This window comes from Coniosporium apollinis, assembly GCF_000281105.1.
Source record: "Coniosporium apollinis CBS 100218 chromosome Unknown supercont1.35, whole genome shotgun sequence".
Taxonomy (NCBI): Eukaryota; Fungi; Ascomycota; class Dothideomycetes; genus Coniosporium; species Coniosporium apollinis.
Window position 1 is genome coordinate 74,610 of NW_006913297.1, and position 17,260 is coordinate 91,869.

Sequence of the window (17,260 nt, forward strand, 5' to 3'; positions counted from 1 at the left end):
ACTTGCGGATGCTTAGACTGAGCTCAAGTCAGACTTAGATATCATGCCAAAGAATTGCTGAATGTTTATATACGCTCTTGATTGGGACGCAGAAGATCCGTCGCGGCCAGAAACAGACACCGAGCTGGCAAGGGAAAAGAGATGACTGTAGAGATGGATGGGGAAAGCGGCATTTCTTCCTTCATTCGGCATGTTCAGTAGGGAATCACACCTCAGCGTGACAGTGCTGATGCATGCTTCAACGGCCTTATGGCAACAACTAAGTCTTGAAAGAAATGTATAAACGGTACATGCTTCAATGCTTTGAAGCCTGACAAGGTCTGAACGCGTCTCTCGTCCGAAACATGGTTGCTGCGTATAGATATACAAAGGGGCTTAAAAAACTTACTCCCACACCTGGGATTCGGTGCTGATGCTGCTTCAAATACCTACTGCTGGAGCCCAATTACTCTATCTATCTACTTTGTTCCCACAAGTCTATGTGGGTGGGAGAGTGCGGTTCAAGCGCGACGCGCTTTGAAATCACGCTGTCACGTGCAGCCAACTTCATCATCACGTTCAGACTGCAACCCACCTTCGTCAACCCCATGAACCGAACTCTACCCGACCGCAATAGGCCAAGCAACACTTCTCTCTCTCCACAGACAATCCATTATCCACTGGCCGTATCGCTCCTGAGAAAGCCCTGTTCTCCGCCATAGCCGATCTAGAACCTCACCGCGCCCACCATGGCCGACAAAGCCCCCCGCGGCGCCTACGGCCAACAAGCCGGCAGCGACACCTCCTTCCGGCGCACCTGGGACAAAACCGAATACGCCTCCCGCGCCGCGGCCCACGACGCAGCCCTCAAAACCGAAGGCCGAGCTCGCTACGAAGCCGCCGCGGCAGGCAAAAAGTACATCCGCCGCGCCTCCACGCCCCCAGATGCCGCGGAGACGGAAGCACGGCGGCAACGTCTCGACGTCGCTGCGCAGGTCGGGAAGACGATGTTGGTCCCTGCGGGCAGTGCAGTGGGGAAGCGGGGCAGGGGAGCGGGGTTCTACTGCGAGGCCTGTGATTTGACGTTTAAGGACAATCTGCAGTTTGTGGAACATCTGAATTCGCGGCAGCATCTTGTGGCTGTGGGTCAGACGGGGGAGGTGAGGCGGGCGACGGTTGAGGAGGTTAGGCAGACGCTGAGGTATCTTAAGAGGAAGAGGGAGGAGGAGAGGGAGGAGGTTGTGGTGGATCTTGGGGAGAGGTTGGAGAGGAGGGCAGAGGAGGAGGAGAGGGAGAGGGAGGAGAAGCGGCGGAAGAGGAATGAGCGGAGGCGGAGAGGTGGGGGAGAGGCAGAGGTCAAGATTGAGGATGATGTGGGGGATGGGGTTATCCGTTGAAGAGGGTGGCTATGATATTTGGACGCTTATGGTGGCGGCTTCAGGCTATTGTATGAGCATCTCCGGCCTGCAAATCTGCGAGTTCTGTGCGAGGTGGGCACTTCTCATCCCATATGATGGAAACGTTGCTAACCAGAATTTAGATGGTTGTGCAGGAATTCGTCAAGCTATCGTTCACGTCTCGTTCGAGACCTACAGCAAGCGTTGGAGAGCCGATCACGCCTCGCAAAGCCTGCTGTCAAAGCCATCAATGTGCACACAGTTATGTGCTTGGGACCCCTGAGCTACTGAAGTCTGATATCAAATCTGACGCGGCTTACTATGAAAGCAACTGACGTACTGTGCTTTGGCTCGAAACTGCGAGAGACAAGAGACATGTTCTAAAGGAATCAACGGGACAATAGGACAGCGGGATGTCGGGATAGCGGAGCCTTCACTGCCGAAGATACTGTAAAGGTGCCTGAACACCCGGCAGATAGACAATAAGCTAGAACGTTTATCGTAAGAATTGGATCGTTCATTATGATAGTCGAATGCTTGATATGTCCTCATGCCTTCTCACTTCACACGCTCGACGTTGAAGCGATCGATCCCCTCCAGTGTTCTCAACCTTCCTCCTTGATTTCAGTGTGATTAATTCGGATTCAGACGGCTACGCGGATTCCATCAGGACTACAACAAGACTGAACGACGGCTTTCTAGTTATCCGTTATGGTAAGAGCCACGGCCGTCTCAATATATGGACTCGAGACGAGCATCCCGAGCACAATCCTTGGCCTGTACAAAGAAAGGAAGAATGCTGCTACCGTGTCTAGTGGCAAACGCGTAGGAGGCGCTTCGTAATTGGGAGAAAAGAGAAGCAACGCGCCATCGGAGAAATTCATCCCGGGCCATGGATAAAGTACGTACTGTATTTGTGTTGCGGGGTCCTTGAGGCTTGGTGCGAGAGACCCACGCGTCAATCGAGTTCCAGTAACATCAGGAATAACCGTAACCGGCCATGCTATGGCTACCGTATGACGCTGCCTGCTCATTTCATAGTTGCATGAGGAGAGATATCGCAGCGGCATGGGTCCCGCGTGCGGTCAAGGTCCACCAATCACAGACAGTCAGGCCGCCTTCCCCTGGTTTCCCCGCATGGCTAAGCTTCCGGGACAACTGCGCGTCGTGAGCCTCCTCCGATGAAAGCGCATACGACTGAATTTATTCCACCAAACGCAGCTTGCCTGGCTCCATGTCGCGACAAGGTAGACACGCCACCGGGGAGGTCGGACAAATGATTTCGGCTTGCCAAGGTGTGAATTCGGCATTTGAAGACCGATATATAAAGGCCATGGCTCTCAAAGATAAAATCCGCTTCAATCAAGATCTCAGCACGTCACCTTCACTTGTTCTCCAGGGCAAAGTCTACAGATATGAAGTTCTCACATCTTCTCGTCCCGCTTAGCCTGGCGCTTGTTGTTGCCGGCGCACCAGCGGAGAAAACCCCAGACAAGAAAGACGGATTCGAGCTCGTTGGCTATGCAAAAGAGAATCCTTTAGGAGAGACGACAGGCGGCAAGGGCGGAGCGACGACAACAGTCTCCGATGTGGCCGCCTTTGCAAGTGCAGTAGCCGGCAATGAACCGCGAACCGTGTATGTCAAAGGCGACTTTAACTTAACATCGCGCCTTCGACCCGGCTCGAACAAGTCAATCATCGGTGTCGGGAGCGGTGCGAGTATCACTGGGAGCGGGATCACTGTGCAGAATGCGGATAATGTCATCATCCAGAACATCAAGATCAGCTTCATTCTAGACAATGATTGTATAACACTTCAGAATTCGACAAGAGTTTGGGTTGATCATTGTGAGTTCACATCTGATATCAACCGCGGTCCGGACTACTATGTAAGCTTTCACGTCCCAGCCGAAAGGGAAGAAGAGATTGTGATGCTGATGTGCGGTGCAAAGGACGGTCAAGTGGATATCGTAAGGGCTTCAGACTGGATCACTGTCTCGTGGAACTACTTCCACGACCACTGGAAGGTAAGCTCTCCGGTCAGGGTTGCTCGCAGTCCACGCGCTCATGCGGGATCATAGTCATCATTGGTCGGCAACAGCGACGCCCTGCGAGATGTAGACACTGGCCACCTTCACGTCACCTACCATCACAACTACTGGCGTAATGAAGGCACGCGGGGCCCAGCTGGCCGTTTTGGTCATCAGCACGTCTTCAACAACCTGTATGAAGACTTTCTGTATCAGGCCATCCACTCCCGATCCGACAACCAAGTTTTGGTCGAGGCAAACGTCTTTCGCGGCAATACGAGCGAGGCACTGAGCACGTATGGATTGGTTGTTCCCGCCGACTCGCCGAATACGTCGCCAGAGGGTGATTACGAGCTCGATGGTTTTGCGAATCTGGGTGCCCGTAAGTGTTGGCCTGTGTACTCCTTCAGCTGGAGCCTGATTTTGGACAATCTCTGACTGGTATATCTCTCCAGGCAATGACTGGGGTCCGGCTACAATCAACATCACACAAGTGGGAAACTTTACGGAAGTGCCCTATAAATATCGCTTGACGCCGTTAAAGCATGTGCAGGAGGTGGTCAGGGCAGGCGCCGGTCTTGGTAAGATCTGAAGATAATCTACGAGGCGTGGAGGATAAAAAGCACTTGTGTATACTCGCCCACCCATACTGCAAATAGAAACCTTTGATAAGGATCTTAGGCACACAAAATCACGTGACAATCAACCCGGACTTTCGCTTGCGGCTGCATGAGCCGTCAGCCGCTCTTCTCACGTTGCACCGATGAGCCGCACTTCTCCAAACATCCTTGCCAGACATCAACACAAAATGTGATTCCCCCACAGCCAAAATCCAGAGCTAATTCGAGACGAGCAAATCCACCGAGGACCCAGGGTGGCGTACCCCCACACAATCGCAATTGAGCTATGGAGCCGAGGAGTCCCGGGAAGAGCGCCCGTGCCTTTTAGATCCACCGCTAATCTCACTAGCTGCACGGATCTAACCCCTGAAGTCGAATGTCGAATGCTCAGTACTCTGCCTATACGCCCCAATAGCTAAGTTCAGAAAGCCTAGCAGCATTGGGCGTCTTCGATGACGATTTAGAGTCGATCTCTGTGTGGCCTCATATGGCTGAGATGCGCCTAACTAACGCATCGAGAGAACGCCGCCCGTACTCCGCGTACCGGTACGGTTTGGTCCTTTGCCCCGTTGCTGGTTGAGAAGTCCTGCTACCCTGAAACCGTCATCTCCGACAGGCTGGAAGCATGTCCGCAACACCAGACCGCATAGCGCTAGTTCAGGACTTTCATTGATTTCATTTCCATCTGTCCAACAGCATTGATTCTTCCCCCGCCTGTTCAAGCCTCCATTTCATACATGCGAACGCGTCCTTCCATTTGCGCTTCGACGCGGGGCAAGTATGGTGTTTTGCGGAAATCAGCCTCCTCCTTCTTGGAGCTAGAGAAGCTTTTGCAACCAAGGGATAGCTGATGCCGTGCTGGCAGCTACCGGATGTGGGATAGTGACTCCATCTCCTTGTACAGGGCCACGGACGCCCCTCTGGTGTCAGAAAACTACAAAACGTGAGAAGCGCTCTCATGTAGACTATACAGGTAGGTCAATCAGTCGCTCTTTCGCCCAGTCGCTCTTTCGCACCGTCGCTCTTTTTGCGCAGACACTCGTTTGCATATCTGCATATTCGCTCTTTTAGAACAGCCATCATGCTCGTCATCCCTTTGGTAAGCCATTCCCGGTGACGTCTGAAATGGTTCCGTGTCTGACAACGAACCAGATCTTGGCTGCCGGTAGCCTACCGACATTCGTTTTCGGGGCACCAGTCCCTTTGACTGCTTCCTCGCGCTCCGCCCTGACGGATGCTTCCACTCGTTCTCTGGTCGAGCGTGCCGGAGATGCGTATAGAACCTACGGCGGCTTCGGCACTGTAGCCAATGGCTGGCCTGATTATAACGCCTGGGTCTCCAACTTTGACGAGATGTGAGTCTTGTCTGCCGCCCCGAAACTAAAGTATCTCTAACGACCGCAGGTTCAATAACAACCGCGGAGTGATGCGAGGTTCCTGCTCGCAGTTTGGGGTTCCCAACAACTCAGAGGCCGAGACCAACGACATCTACGCCGCGATCAAGCAAGTTGCCGGCGAGACCGGCCTCGACGCCCGCTTCATCCTCGCAACCATGATGCAAGAGAGCAACGGCTGCGTCCGTGCTCCAACCACCAACTGGGGCGTCCGCAACCCGGGCCTGATGCAAGACCACAACGGCGCGGCCACATGCAACGAAAACGGTGTACAGAACCCCTGCCCCCGGAACACGATTATCCAGATGATCCGCGACGGCGCAGCCGGCACACCCTACGGCGATGGGCTCAAACAGCTCGTCGCTAAGACTGGCGCTTCAGACGTGTCCAAGTACTACAAAGCCGCGCGCATGTACAACTCCGGCTCTATCGCCGCGGGTGGGAACCTGGGCCAGGGCGGCGCAACGCACTGCTACGCCTCTGACATCGCCAACCGCCTCACAGGCTGGGTCACCGTCCCGCGCACCTGCAACGAAGCGACGATCGGCGGCATGACTGGTACTGGTTCCGCTGGAAATGGTAACACTGGCAACACCGGTGGTGGCGCGACTTCGCCGACAGGTCCGAGGGCGCCGGGTGCTTCCGGCGCTTGCACGCAATGGTACACGGTTCAGAGCGGCGACCAGTGTGGGATTATCCAGCAGCGGTTTGGTATCTCGATGCAGCAGCTTATGGCCTGGAACACGGGGCTTAGTGGTGATTGCTCCAACCTCTGGCTGGGATACAGCTACTGTGTTCGCGCGTAAAGCTGGAGATTCTGTTGCTAGTATATATGTACATATGCCTTCGTTCTTGCGTTCTTGATGACGCGAGGTGGTCTATAAATCGCGACCGAGTGAGACGTAGTGTTGGCTTGCCACCAGCCATATTGCCAATACATGTCCGCGGCATTTTTCACCTTAGCGCCTTCGTCTGTCTACTCATCCAACCGCATCCGAGTGGTGTATCCAGTCTTTCAAGCACGTCAACAGCGGCAGTAAAGCGCCTCTGCACAGCTATGAATCTAGAAGATTGGGCGGGCGGAAATGCAGAAAGGGTTCCAGCGTCAAATCCGATATGATAAATTAAATACAACATACATGCGAAGCTTGGGAGGACGGGATGTCCCACGGCCTTTATCAGGGACCAGACACCATAGAGCGTCCATCTCAGTACTGACACGGGCACTCCTCCTCCCACCTCAGTTGAACGGGATAAACCGTACGAAACCACGTGCCCTCATCCGTCCCCCATCGCGGTGTCCACTCCCGATCGTCCACATACCCATACCACGAGTCATAGTCCTCATCGGCGTTCTTGTACACGTGCATCACATCACTACCATCCACCGCGTTCGTACACGTCAGCGTCTTAGTCGTGCACGTCAGCGTCTTAGTCGTGCAATCTCGACTGCACATCGCGCGCTGGTATGACGGATACGCCCACAGTTTCATCGTCATGATCCACTCTATGTCTCTGGAGCCACACAGCGCGACCCGCTCGGTGCTGCCTGGATTGGAGGGCGTTTGATAGCCGATCAAGGTGCCGTTGGTGGTTAGGTAGAACACGCCTGGCTCAGCGATGTTGATATCGAACCTAGGATTGCCATCCCCGTCCTTCATGCCAAGGGGTTTGCCTTCGATGTGAGGAGCGCCGTGGCCAGTGATTGTGAAGCACGACACCTGGGTCTGCAGCGGGCAGGAGGTGGCTCTAGTAGAAGTGACCACGCCTTCCGTGACGGTTGTCGTGGTGTACTGCGGTACCGTATAGGTGACAGACTGGGTCACCAATGGTCCTTGCACGCCGACGGTCCTAGTGCTAAAAACGGTGGAGACACCGGAATAGACGGTGGATGTGGATTGGTAGGAGGACGTGGTGACCGTACCGGTGGCGATTTGCGAGCACGCGTATGATATTTTCGTGGGTTCCCAGCCTGCGACCATGGCAGGTGTTGCGACGGCGCGCTTCGCGAAGGTCGGTGCAGTCACTGCGGGTGGAGAGTGCGGATGTCGAACCAACGAATTAATTGTAGCGGCAGGGACGTCCCGCTTCTTGAAATGAGTCTCTAGCTGCTGGGCCCCAGGTGTCAGGATCCAATGTGTGCTTGGCACGACTGATGTGACCGTGAACATGGTATGTTCAGTGAGGAATGTTGTTGAGGTTGAAACATGCACGATAGTCTCCGTTCGAGTTTCTGTGGTGGTACTGGGAGTAGTGGTCGCGGAGACCAGGAAGTTGGTACTTCTTGGAGCATTGTACCGATTGTAGGAGGTACAGAACTCTCCTCCGACCTCTCGCAGAGACGCGACTTCTGCATTGGAAGGTTTGTTTGACGGAACTTTGAAGCATTTCGGTGGATTGTACTCTTTCTTCTCCGCCAAATCTTTCTGTGTATCACTTATCATCACTGTATTCTTTGAGCTCACGTACGACGTCATCAAAAGGCTCTCTGCGGCACACGAGCCGCTTACCGCTCCAAGCTGCTCCGAGTCGAAACCAACAGTCGTTTCTGAAGTCAAGGTAGCCAGGTCCTGCAGTTTTGCGTCAAAAATGGAGATTGACATCTCGATGGACGTTTGCATGAACGACGCGAGCCGGACTTTTGAAGTGGACTTGAAAGATGGGTACGTCAGAGTTGACTGCGGATGCCGATTGATGATGTCGCGTGCTGTCTTGGCCACCATATCCATGCGCACGGCAGCATTGTTCAAACTCATTGAAGCGCCTCGAACGACATCCACAGCAGAGTCAGTCGTGTAGTCGATGCCGAGGCTGTTGATGATTTTTGGACTGAGGAATCAGCTGCAGACCGAACCATACGCGTCATTCGGCACTTACCTGATAGCGAAGACGTTCGCAACGGATATGTCTTTCAAAGGAGTGCCCGACAGTGTATACTTCTAGCTTCCGGAGGATGGTCCTTGTGCTTCGATCCCCACGATGAGATCTATGACCGAGCTCATACTTGCGGTGACATCGGCGCTCTTTATCTCGCGCGTTTCAAGTACAACCTTTATGGTTCCTTTGAATCTAATTTCCGGCACGGTGAGACCGCAACTGATGCATTTGACTAGGCCCTGGCGGAATCCGGCGACATACTTGTTCCTGAAACCGCCGAAACCTACTTTCCATGCGTGATCGAAGTCATATATCATTGTAGGAGGTGGCGGAGGCAGAATTATTGTCGTGTATGTGACTGTTTGCACAGTACAGCCGGTGAAGAAGCATTTAATTGCTTCTCTTGAATCGTAAATGTCTTTACCAGCACGCACGAGTTCTCCGAGGTCACCGGTGAAAGTTGTGATGAGATCATGGCAAGCTATATCCCATCCGTCAGGTTTTTCATCGTCGCGTGCATTTAACTATAGGATATCGTCGATACTGCGCTTGGAACTGAGGGTTGGACTGGGAGGAACACCACAGCTAGCTGCTGCTCCTTGGGAAGGTCCATCATTGGCTTGGTCAAATAAATCTTGCGGTCTCGATAGACCTTTGGCTGCCAGAGCATCGTCAAGCTGCGCTTGCAGCGCCGGATCTTCATTGAAAGGATCCTGCTCTAGAACCTCGATGGTCTGTTTCGGAACGACTGGAAGCTGAGCCACAATGTTTCCATCTTCATCTCTTTTTGCATTGTTGAGAAGAAACTGGTATAGCTCAAATGCTTTCTCGCCTACGACCAGTAGCGGTGACGCTGTCGGTGCGCTAGCCGTCGAAGCTGAGGTGGAAGATGACGAAGTCAAGGCTACTGTGGACAACGCGGAATGAAGCGATGATGCCGGATGCGGGTACGCCGAAGTGCAGGCGGAAGTATATGGAACACTTGTACTGCTGCTATTTTGGACTACAGTTCCGTAGTTTATCTGCATCTCTACAGCTACATCCTTCTAAGTCTGCGCTTCTACTTGAAGCGTTACTGCTAATTTGTTTGGACTGACCACTGAACCGGGCCATCCCTGAGCAATCGAGAACGAGTCTTGGCCCGCCAGCGTGATAGTGACCGAACTGTCCGTGCAAGCTACTTCAGTAACATGGGATGAATCTTCAAGAGTGACCTGATGGTAGAGCATGTCAAAGACCAAAGATACCGCACGATTCCCAGGGTCGAGTTGCGCGTAGTTGAGTGTTGCAGTGTTCGAGGGAGTCAAGTTGCTCAGCAAGGTCCTATCCACCTTGGAGTTTCCTACGGGCAAAAGGGCATCGTCCTTGGCAGCGCATGCCGTCGGTGATGTCGCACTGGATTCGGAAAGCGTACCCGAGCTTGATGTTGTACTCGGCTCGGTTGAATTTGATAATGCGCTCGAGCTTCTTGAAGCGGAGGATGTCAACGGGGCGCTTGAGCTCAATGAGACAGCCGAGCTGGATGTCGGAAATGGGGTATACATCAAGCACGAACAAGCAGAGCTGACTCTGACCGGATCCTTGTAACAGTTTTCCAAATAAGCTGGGATTGCGGACGGATCTGTGTTGACTGTTGCGGTGTAGGTCTTGCAGAGATCACGCGCACGAGAGGCTACCGTGGGCATTCTGATCTGATTGATGCAGTTGTTTCCCGGACAGATTGGAACTCGAACTGGTGGCGTAGAGCTGCTTGTGATCTGCAGAGCAGACGTGGATGATGGGCCCGTCAAAGTTCCAGTCATTGATTGGGTTACGGATGTTGTTGGAGATGATGAGCTGATGTCGGAAGTGGGAGTGCTCGTAGCTGCGTCAGATGAGTGGCTGCTGGGGCTTTTAGTTGACGAGGAAGAGCTGGAGCTAGCCTCCGCTGAACCGGTGCTAGCTCCTCCCATTGATGACGCTGAGCGGCTGGCTGCAACCTCGGACAAGGAAGAACTGGTCTCTGCTCCTGATGAGGTCGGGACGGAAGAAGCCAGGCTAGACGAGGGCGCTCTTATGGCAGACAGTATCGAGTAGGAGAAGGAAGTCTCCAAGCAAGAGCAAGCGGAACTTAACCGCGCAGGCTTGAATCGGCAGTTGGTGAGCCATGTCGGGATGGCAGTCGTTGCGGTTATAGTGCTTGTAGTGTACGTAGCGCAGAAGCTGACAATAGAGGAGCTGTATTTCGGAACGAGGGCAGCCCGGAGGCAATTATCCTGGTTCTGTACCGGGTCTTAGTAACTTGATAGCCCTGACTGGTCCGAGTAGTCACGCAAACGATTGCCGGCAGTGAGATTGCTGAGAGAGCGCACAGAAGAAATTGAAACTGTAGGAAATACATGGCAATAACTTTTACAGTAAAAAGAAACGACTGGTAAAATAACGACTGGTGGGGAGAGGTCCCCAGAGGATCGTAGAGTAGTTAAAGAAGGGCAAACGGGTCCACCTTGACTCAGCCCTTTCCAGATGCGACATGCAAGATCTGAATACGTTACACCATTCACGTCAGGGGCCGTGTCTATGGCTTGCTGAGGCAAGCCATGAAAGTTCCAATATCGCATCTGGAACCTCATGTCTCTAAATACCATTTGCTCGCCGAGGGCTGTGATCAATCATCGATGGCGTCCCAAGTCTTTGATGTGGCTTACTTGCTGAGAGCTGGAACTGATTGCCGGCGCCTCCATCCAATTGAATACGACCAGAAGCTGGGGATAGGGGCCGATTCGAAGATCAAGCACGGGAGCCCAAGCGCTTGAGACGGGCTTAGCCGGGCGCCGTGTCCTGCTCTTTCTGACATCATTGTGGGTTTTAAGGCCTCATCCGAGATTCGTTCCTAATGCATAACCTTCCAGGATCTTCTGTCTTAGCCATGGCTGAGCATGTCAACTTTCCCGTGCTCTCCAGACACAAATGCGCAGAGAGCGAAGGCCCGGATAGACGTTCAGGGCTGGGCCGAAAGCCTCATCCAGGGGAGGTGGCTTGGAGCAGATCACCCGCATGCCAAGAAATCTTCCGAAGCATGGCTTGGAGACCTAGAACAATAACCACAGAAACCTAGCAAGTCACAACTAAGTCATGGAGGAGATGCTGGTCCTAGGCGTATCGAACGAACCATTGGAAGAACTGATTTGGTAGCCCCAGAGACTTCTTTGTTCTTTGCCACTATGCTAAGCCCCATAATTCTCACTCCTTGGGACTTCCTGCGTTACGTACATCTGGTGCCGCGCTGAATGCTCCTGTTCGGGAGGACGAGGTGCCAATGGAACCGGATTGTCAAACACACCAACTACGATGCTCAGAGGTTTCTTCCTGGGCCGACTGCTCCGCACATGGCTGCGGGCCTGGCGGGCGGGACTCTAGCCTACGGTCGTTGCTGAGCCATTGACCACTTTCTTCGGTCTCCCGGACTTCTTCTTGTCCTCAAGGTGTAACAACATCGTGTGTATATCCTTGTGATTAGGTCTGGAGGCGTCCTCTGCGCGCCGGTAAATCCCGCAAGCAGTAGAGGGTGAAACGCCAGTTCTGGTTGCGATCTGGTTGAAGTCGAGGCCGCAGAGAAGGCGCAACGCGATAATACAGGCGCGGAGTGGGATGCTGGTGTTTCTGATGCCTTTGACACGCCCTCCCTTTTGATGTGGAAGCATCTTGGATTTCGGAGAGGTTGATAGGGAGAGCTAAGAAGGAGACGTGTGGTGTTATCACAAGGCGCAAGGCGGAGAGTCACGTGACGAAATATTACATCGAGTCTCTTCGGCTTCATCTTAATGATATCCAAAGGCGCGCAGCATTGGAGAAGTTTTGGAATCACCGGGAACTTTGTTGTAGACTCCAACAGGAAGTCGATCTCAGAACGAGTTGGTAATATATAGAACCTCTGTTTGGGAGATGCAATAATCATCCTTCTGTTTGTCACCGTTCCAGTGCTGCAGGTGATCGCTTTTGCTGCGGAAACAAAACAATATCATTGTTTTCGCCAAGCTCGGAACCCCTATTCATACCTTAATTAGGTACGGCATCTTTGTTGACGAGTCTACTTTACCAGGCACCTTTGAACCTTTGATAGCTCTTTGACCGCCAACTTCGATGCAAGCTTTGTCCCCACGACATACCTCCGCGAGGAAATCTACCAGGAGATTAACGTATTGAGAGCTGGTTTGGCAATAGCGCCCTGTCAAAATGATAAAACACCCAAGATACGCTGCATTCTCCAACACGGACGATTACCACGCAATCCATCACAATCACTAAGACAAGTCAACTTCAGTTTCATTATCCAAATCATTCACAATGGGTCGAAAACGTGGAAACTACCCGAAGGATTATATCCGTAAGTTGCTCCGTCTTGCTGTCTGATCACTCTAGTGTTGCAATTGCTAACAGTTTCGTAGCGCCCTATGAGTCAAACACGCACGCTTATCACGGTCTTAGCCCTCCATCTCCATGCACGGTCATGTAGAGGGGCTATCAGGAGACTTCTGTTAGGATGGTAGGATTCGTGCATGTTTCTTCATACGATTTCCTTTTTTGAACCTTTAGACGCGTTCAGTACGGAGGGAGATCTGCTAGCAAAATATAGTTACAGTCTTGCTCATTGCGCCACCTCTCTGTTACCAGTAATTTTGAGAGCTTGAAGATGCAATTCCAAAATTTGCTGTGCAGAGATGTGTTGAAGTGACTTCGTGTGTCTTTTTGCGTTTTCTCGTGCTTGTCGCTTCGAGTGTGTTCGTAAATGGTTCTTTCCTCCGCCAAAAACATCCGCTCCTGCTTCGCATCTCAGGAGCTCGAACCACCAACCACTGGCCCTTCCGTAGAACCAGTTTCTTTTCCGTGAAACATTTTCCGCGCACGTCAACTGTTGCTATACCAGATTTTACCCCGTCCTGTTTCTGAGACCATTCTAAGGACCGATTAACACCGACGCACAGCATCACTACCATGAAACCCGGAGGAATTTCCCGTAAGGAAGTGCAGAATTTACAGCCGTTTCTGGGCTATGGCTTAAAAGAGGAACCTCAAGACTTTGAAGAACCTGGAGGGCAAACGTAAGTAGCTGACACACCGAACACGAGCGGCAAGCCCTTGGGAGAAGCTAAATGATCACAGATTGGCCGGTCAAGATGCGGAGAGCCTCCACACACCCACTCGTGCTCCACGCAGCGTTAAGGAGAAGGCGATTCAAGAGATTGAGAGACAATATGTTGATCCTTTCAATCAAAGAAAATCCAGGAAGGAACTGGAACAGCCTCAGAGTGCATCAGGCAGTAGCAGCGCGCCTATGCATACGCGGACGCGCAGCGCCATGGCGGGAGCTTCCGAAGGAACTGAAAATCGACATCTCTCTCTACTCAAGGAGTTCGACGAAGAGTCTAGTGAGGAAGATATCGGCGAGAGAGAGTCCACCGAGAAAGAGTCCAGCGAGGAAGAGGTAAGGTTCCGGCGTGCACCAAACATCAGTGGATCCATTTGGCATGTTCACGAGTCTCCTTACCAAGACCGATCGTTGGTGCTTCTTACAAAGCAAGCAGGCGCTGGGCTGACCAGTACATAGGAAAGCAAGAAACGCAAGGCAACCAACGATCTCGCGGTGACTCCCTACAGTACTGGCGACACTGAACCATCTCCGCAACGGAACGGAGAGGTAACGCGTATTGCTGGTTTCCTGGAACCGGAAGACGAGGCAGTGGTTCGAGCGATAATCGAGAAGTACGCAGGCCGTTTGCTGGCCGCTAGTGAAGGAACCGATGACAAGTCCAGTGATTGGGGTGTTGACTGGGAATTTGGGATGTCGGGTTGGGATAGCCGCTCGTAGACTTGTGTTAGTACCATCAAGAGCGTCCGCTGTTTGAGTAATTCCTCTTCCTGCGCGATCAACTGCATCTAAGTGTCGTTATGGCGATTTGACAAAGGGATAAGATTGGGTGTAGCCCATAAGTCATCCTTGAAGTGCGACGATTGTGCAGCAAAGACGTCACAGGATCAGCTGCTGATGTTCCAGCTTGTGCTATTACCACTGCAAAGCTGATGAGAATCTTCCCTATCCCTTCCTACTTCGGTTTATGGCAACGGGCTAGAAGGTGGTTCGTGCTGTGCCACGTCAAGCGGGAAAACAGCCTCACCGCGTAGTTCTATCCTGCGTCTCTTCCAGCGCCCATCCATCGTTAGTTTCATAGAGTAATCGACGATCAGCCACCACAGTTGCTCTTAGTTGTGAACGATAAAACAACAGGCTTTCAGTTGGCTGTTCAGACCTTATTGTGGAGCATCGTATTGACCATCGAGGAATCTTTGTTCTGGATGCAGCCCTAAATTTCTAGGTTCGCGGTGAGGCTTTTTTTCCGCATGACGTGTGTAGGTAGATGTACGTGGGACGCTTTTTGCACGAACCTCCACCAAGGGTCAACATAAGAAGCCGCTGCTCATTAAGCGGCCGCTTTAGCCCATTTCGGATGGGCAACGTTTCGTTATGTTGACCCTGCATCAAAGTGTCTCACGGCTTCTGGTACGTTGCTTGGCATATCAAGCTTTCAGCCCTATAGTATCGGAGTCTTCCCCGTTCCTGTCTCGGCGCACGTCGCCAAATCTCAAACACCAAAAAGTTAGTTGATGTACTTAGATAGTAATTCTCGCAATTCCGCCCGCATCCAACAATCGCAATGGCTTCACACGCAGAGCCGTCTTTCCGCGACGCCTCACCTCCTCCCTCATCCTCTTCGAGCTCCGCCGATCTTCTCGACACCCGAGACGATGAAGGCTGGGAAGACGCGAACCCCGACGACGACACCGAGAACATACAGGTCAAAAGCTTCTTCGATGATACCTACTTTACGGACGTGAGGTTCATGATAAACGCGTGCAAGATAAGGTACAACTTCGATTTTCTCGCCGTACTGAGGAGCTTTGGTGTGTCAACTTTCGTTCGTTTTCGGCGCTGACCGTGGCTCGCGCTTCATCCAAATGTTTATGGAGTGCTAATACGACTACTCGAAATGTGTAGACCTTGACTTCTATGGTCGCATCAAGCTGGTTAACTATATCCGCGCCGAAGTACAAGCCGGCAACACGAAACCCGACCTGTCCTCTAAGTCCCTCTTCGAGGACGACAAATACCTCCAGCCTGTGCTAGAGGACGACGCCCTCCTCTTCTGCCTCGACGATCTTATCGACGAGCTCGAAGGACCTCCACAGACATCTGTCATAGGAGGAAGGGGCAAGGCACTGTTCGCCAGCGAGCAAAACCCCTTAGTCCGCATCAGCGAATTAGAATCGCAGTTGGAGCGGATGCGGATACAATTCGCGGAATACAGAGAGACCGTCTCGAAGACGCTCGAACAGCGGTGGGAAGACTCGCCGACTGCGCCAACCTCCGCAACCGCCGGCCCCTCGACTACATCCAGCAACGGCACCGCGAACCGTGCAACGAAGAGGACAGAAGCTGAAGATGCGTCGTACTTCCAGTCCTACAGCTACAACGAGATCCACGAGACAATGCTCAAAGACACCATCCGCACAGACGCGTATCGCGACTTCATCTACGAGCACAAGCACCTGTTTCAAGACAAAGTAGTCCTCGACGTCGGGTGTGGGACGGGAATCCTCTCAATGTTCTGCGCCAAAGCGGGCGCGAAGAAGGTGATTGCGGTCGATAACAGCGCCATCATCGACAAGTGCCGCGCTAATGTCTTCACGAATGGGTTTGGGGACGTGATAACGTGCTTGAAGGGGAAGATCGAGGAGGTGGTTTTGCCGGTTGAGAAGGTCGATGTGATTGTATCGGAGTGGATGGGGTACTGCCTTCTTTACGAGGCTATGCTTGCGTCTGTGCTGTATGCGCGGGATAAGTATCTCAGACAGGGAGGGTTGATGGTACCGAGTCACTGCACGCTCAGGATTGCGCCGATAGTCGATCAGGCATATATTGCGGACTCGGTGGATTTCTGGACGGATGTGTACGGGTTCGACATGAAGGCAATGAGCGAAGGCATGCTCGAGGACGTGCTAGTCAGGCAGCTAAAAGCGGAGAACCTTGCCGCGGATGCAGTGACATTTAAGACACTGAATTTGCATGAGATCAAGACGGATGAGCTGGACTTCACGAGCGAATTTGAGCTAGTGGCCGCCAGACACGAAGACGAAGAGTTGGACGGCTGGTGTATCTGGTTCGACACTTTCTTCCTGTTGTCATCAAGCAGTGCTCTTCCCGCTGATGCAGTGGCCGAGACGTGGAAAGGGGAAGGCAATGCATTCACAACGGGACCAGGCGGGAAGCAGACGCATTGGCAGAGTGGAGTTCTGATGATCGACAAGGCGAAGAACGGGGGCACGTTCTTGAAGAAGGGTGTGAGACTTGAGGGAAGAGTCACATACCAGCAGGACGAGGGCTACTCGAGAGGGCTGAAGATTGCGGCGGAATGGGCTGAAGAAGGAGGCAAGAGCAGGAAGGGACAGTCTTGGTTATTGAGTTAAGGCTTTGAATACTGGGACCTGCTGACAGATGACGAGCACATGAATCAGGATCCATGAGAGGGCTCATGTAGAGATAAACTTGCATCGTGCCTGCATTACAATCAAAGCCTGTGCGCGGATTTGACCCCCATGCTCTAAGAATCTGTGCAAGAATTGCTTTTGAATGCCTGTCGATGCAATCTATGCCTTCATCGCTGCATAGGGCATTCAGAACCAGCACTGAGGTGTTGTTCGACAGCTCGGCGGCGGAGATGCATGATGCCTTGATGCCTCGCTTGGACCCTGAGAGCTGCATATCACCAGACACCTTTAGAGCTCCATGAAGTCTCACATGCAAGCCATAAATATACCACCACTAAATACAACGATACCTACCCTTTAAGCTCTTCAATTACCTCATCACTCTCCACCCTGCAACCTTTGCTCTTCTCCACAATGACGATGTTTGAGCGATAAGCACT

At 52.5% G+C, this 17,260-nt stretch overlaps 7 protein-coding genes across 7 annotated transcripts; 5 read left to right on the plus strand and 2 right to left on the minus strand.

Annotated features, from left to right (window-relative positions):
- Positions 1 to 728: 728 nt before the first annotated feature.
- Positions 729 to 1,376, plus strand: W97_06888 (uncharacterized protein; the record flags this gene model as incomplete). The annotated part of the gene is made up of 1 exon (XM_007784647.1): positions 729 to 1,376. The coding sequence occupies one exon, from the start codon at positions 729 to 731 to the stop codon at positions 1,374 to 1,376; it is 648 nt and encodes a 215-aa protein (XP_007782837.1).
- Positions 1,377 to 2,791: 1,415 nt separating this feature from the next.
- W97_06889 (uncharacterized protein) lies at positions 2,792 to 3,998 on the plus strand (the record flags this gene model as incomplete). The annotated part of the gene is made up of 3 exons (XM_007784648.1): positions 2,792 to 3,403; positions 3,458 to 3,788; positions 3,862 to 3,998. 3 exons carry the CDS (start codon positions 2,792 to 2,794, stop codon positions 3,996 to 3,998), a joined length of 1,080 nt encoding a protein of 359 aa, XP_007782838.1.
- A 1,109-nt stretch (positions 3,999 to 5,107) lies between these two features.
- Positions 5,108 to 6,226, plus strand: W97_06890 (uncharacterized protein; the record flags this gene model as incomplete). The annotated part of the gene is made up of 3 exons (XM_007784649.1): positions 5,108 to 5,125; positions 5,179 to 5,381; positions 5,431 to 6,226. The coding sequence occupies 3 exons, from the start codon at positions 5,108 to 5,110 to the stop codon at positions 6,224 to 6,226; spliced, it is 1,017 nt and encodes a 338-aa protein (XP_007782839.1).
- Positions 6,227 to 6,628: 402 nt separating this feature from the next.
- On the minus strand, positions 6,629 to 8,176 carry W97_06891 (uncharacterized protein; the record flags this gene model as incomplete). The annotated part of the gene is made up of 1 exon (XM_007784650.1): positions 6,629 to 8,176. One exon carries the CDS (start codon positions 8,174 to 8,176, stop codon positions 6,629 to 6,631), a length of 1,548 nt encoding a protein of 515 aa, XP_007782840.1.
- Positions 8,177 to 9,620: 1,444 nt separating this feature from the next.
- On the minus strand, positions 9,621 to 9,982 carry W97_06892 (uncharacterized protein; the record flags this gene model as incomplete). The annotated part of the gene is made up of 2 exons (XM_007784651.1): positions 9,621 to 9,815; positions 9,866 to 9,982. 2 exons carry the CDS (start codon positions 9,980 to 9,982, stop codon positions 9,621 to 9,623), a joined length of 312 nt encoding a protein of 103 aa, XP_007782841.1.
- Positions 9,983 to 13,271: 3,289 nt separating this feature from the next.
- Positions 13,272 to 14,145, plus strand: W97_06893 (uncharacterized protein; the record flags this gene model as incomplete). Its single annotated transcript, XM_007784652.1, has 3 exons — positions 13,272 to 13,378; positions 13,440 to 13,761; positions 13,885 to 14,145. 3 exons carry the CDS (start codon positions 13,272 to 13,274, stop codon positions 14,143 to 14,145), a joined length of 690 nt encoding a protein of 229 aa, XP_007782842.1.
- Positions 14,146 to 14,989: 844 nt separating this feature from the next.
- On the plus strand, positions 14,990 to 16,799 carry W97_06894 (uncharacterized protein; the record flags this gene model as incomplete). The annotated part of the gene is made up of 2 exons (XM_007784653.1): positions 14,990 to 15,236; positions 15,331 to 16,799. 2 exons carry the CDS (start codon positions 14,990 to 14,992, stop codon positions 16,797 to 16,799), a joined length of 1,716 nt encoding a protein of 571 aa, XP_007782843.1.
- Positions 16,800 to 17,260: the final 461 nt, after the last annotated feature.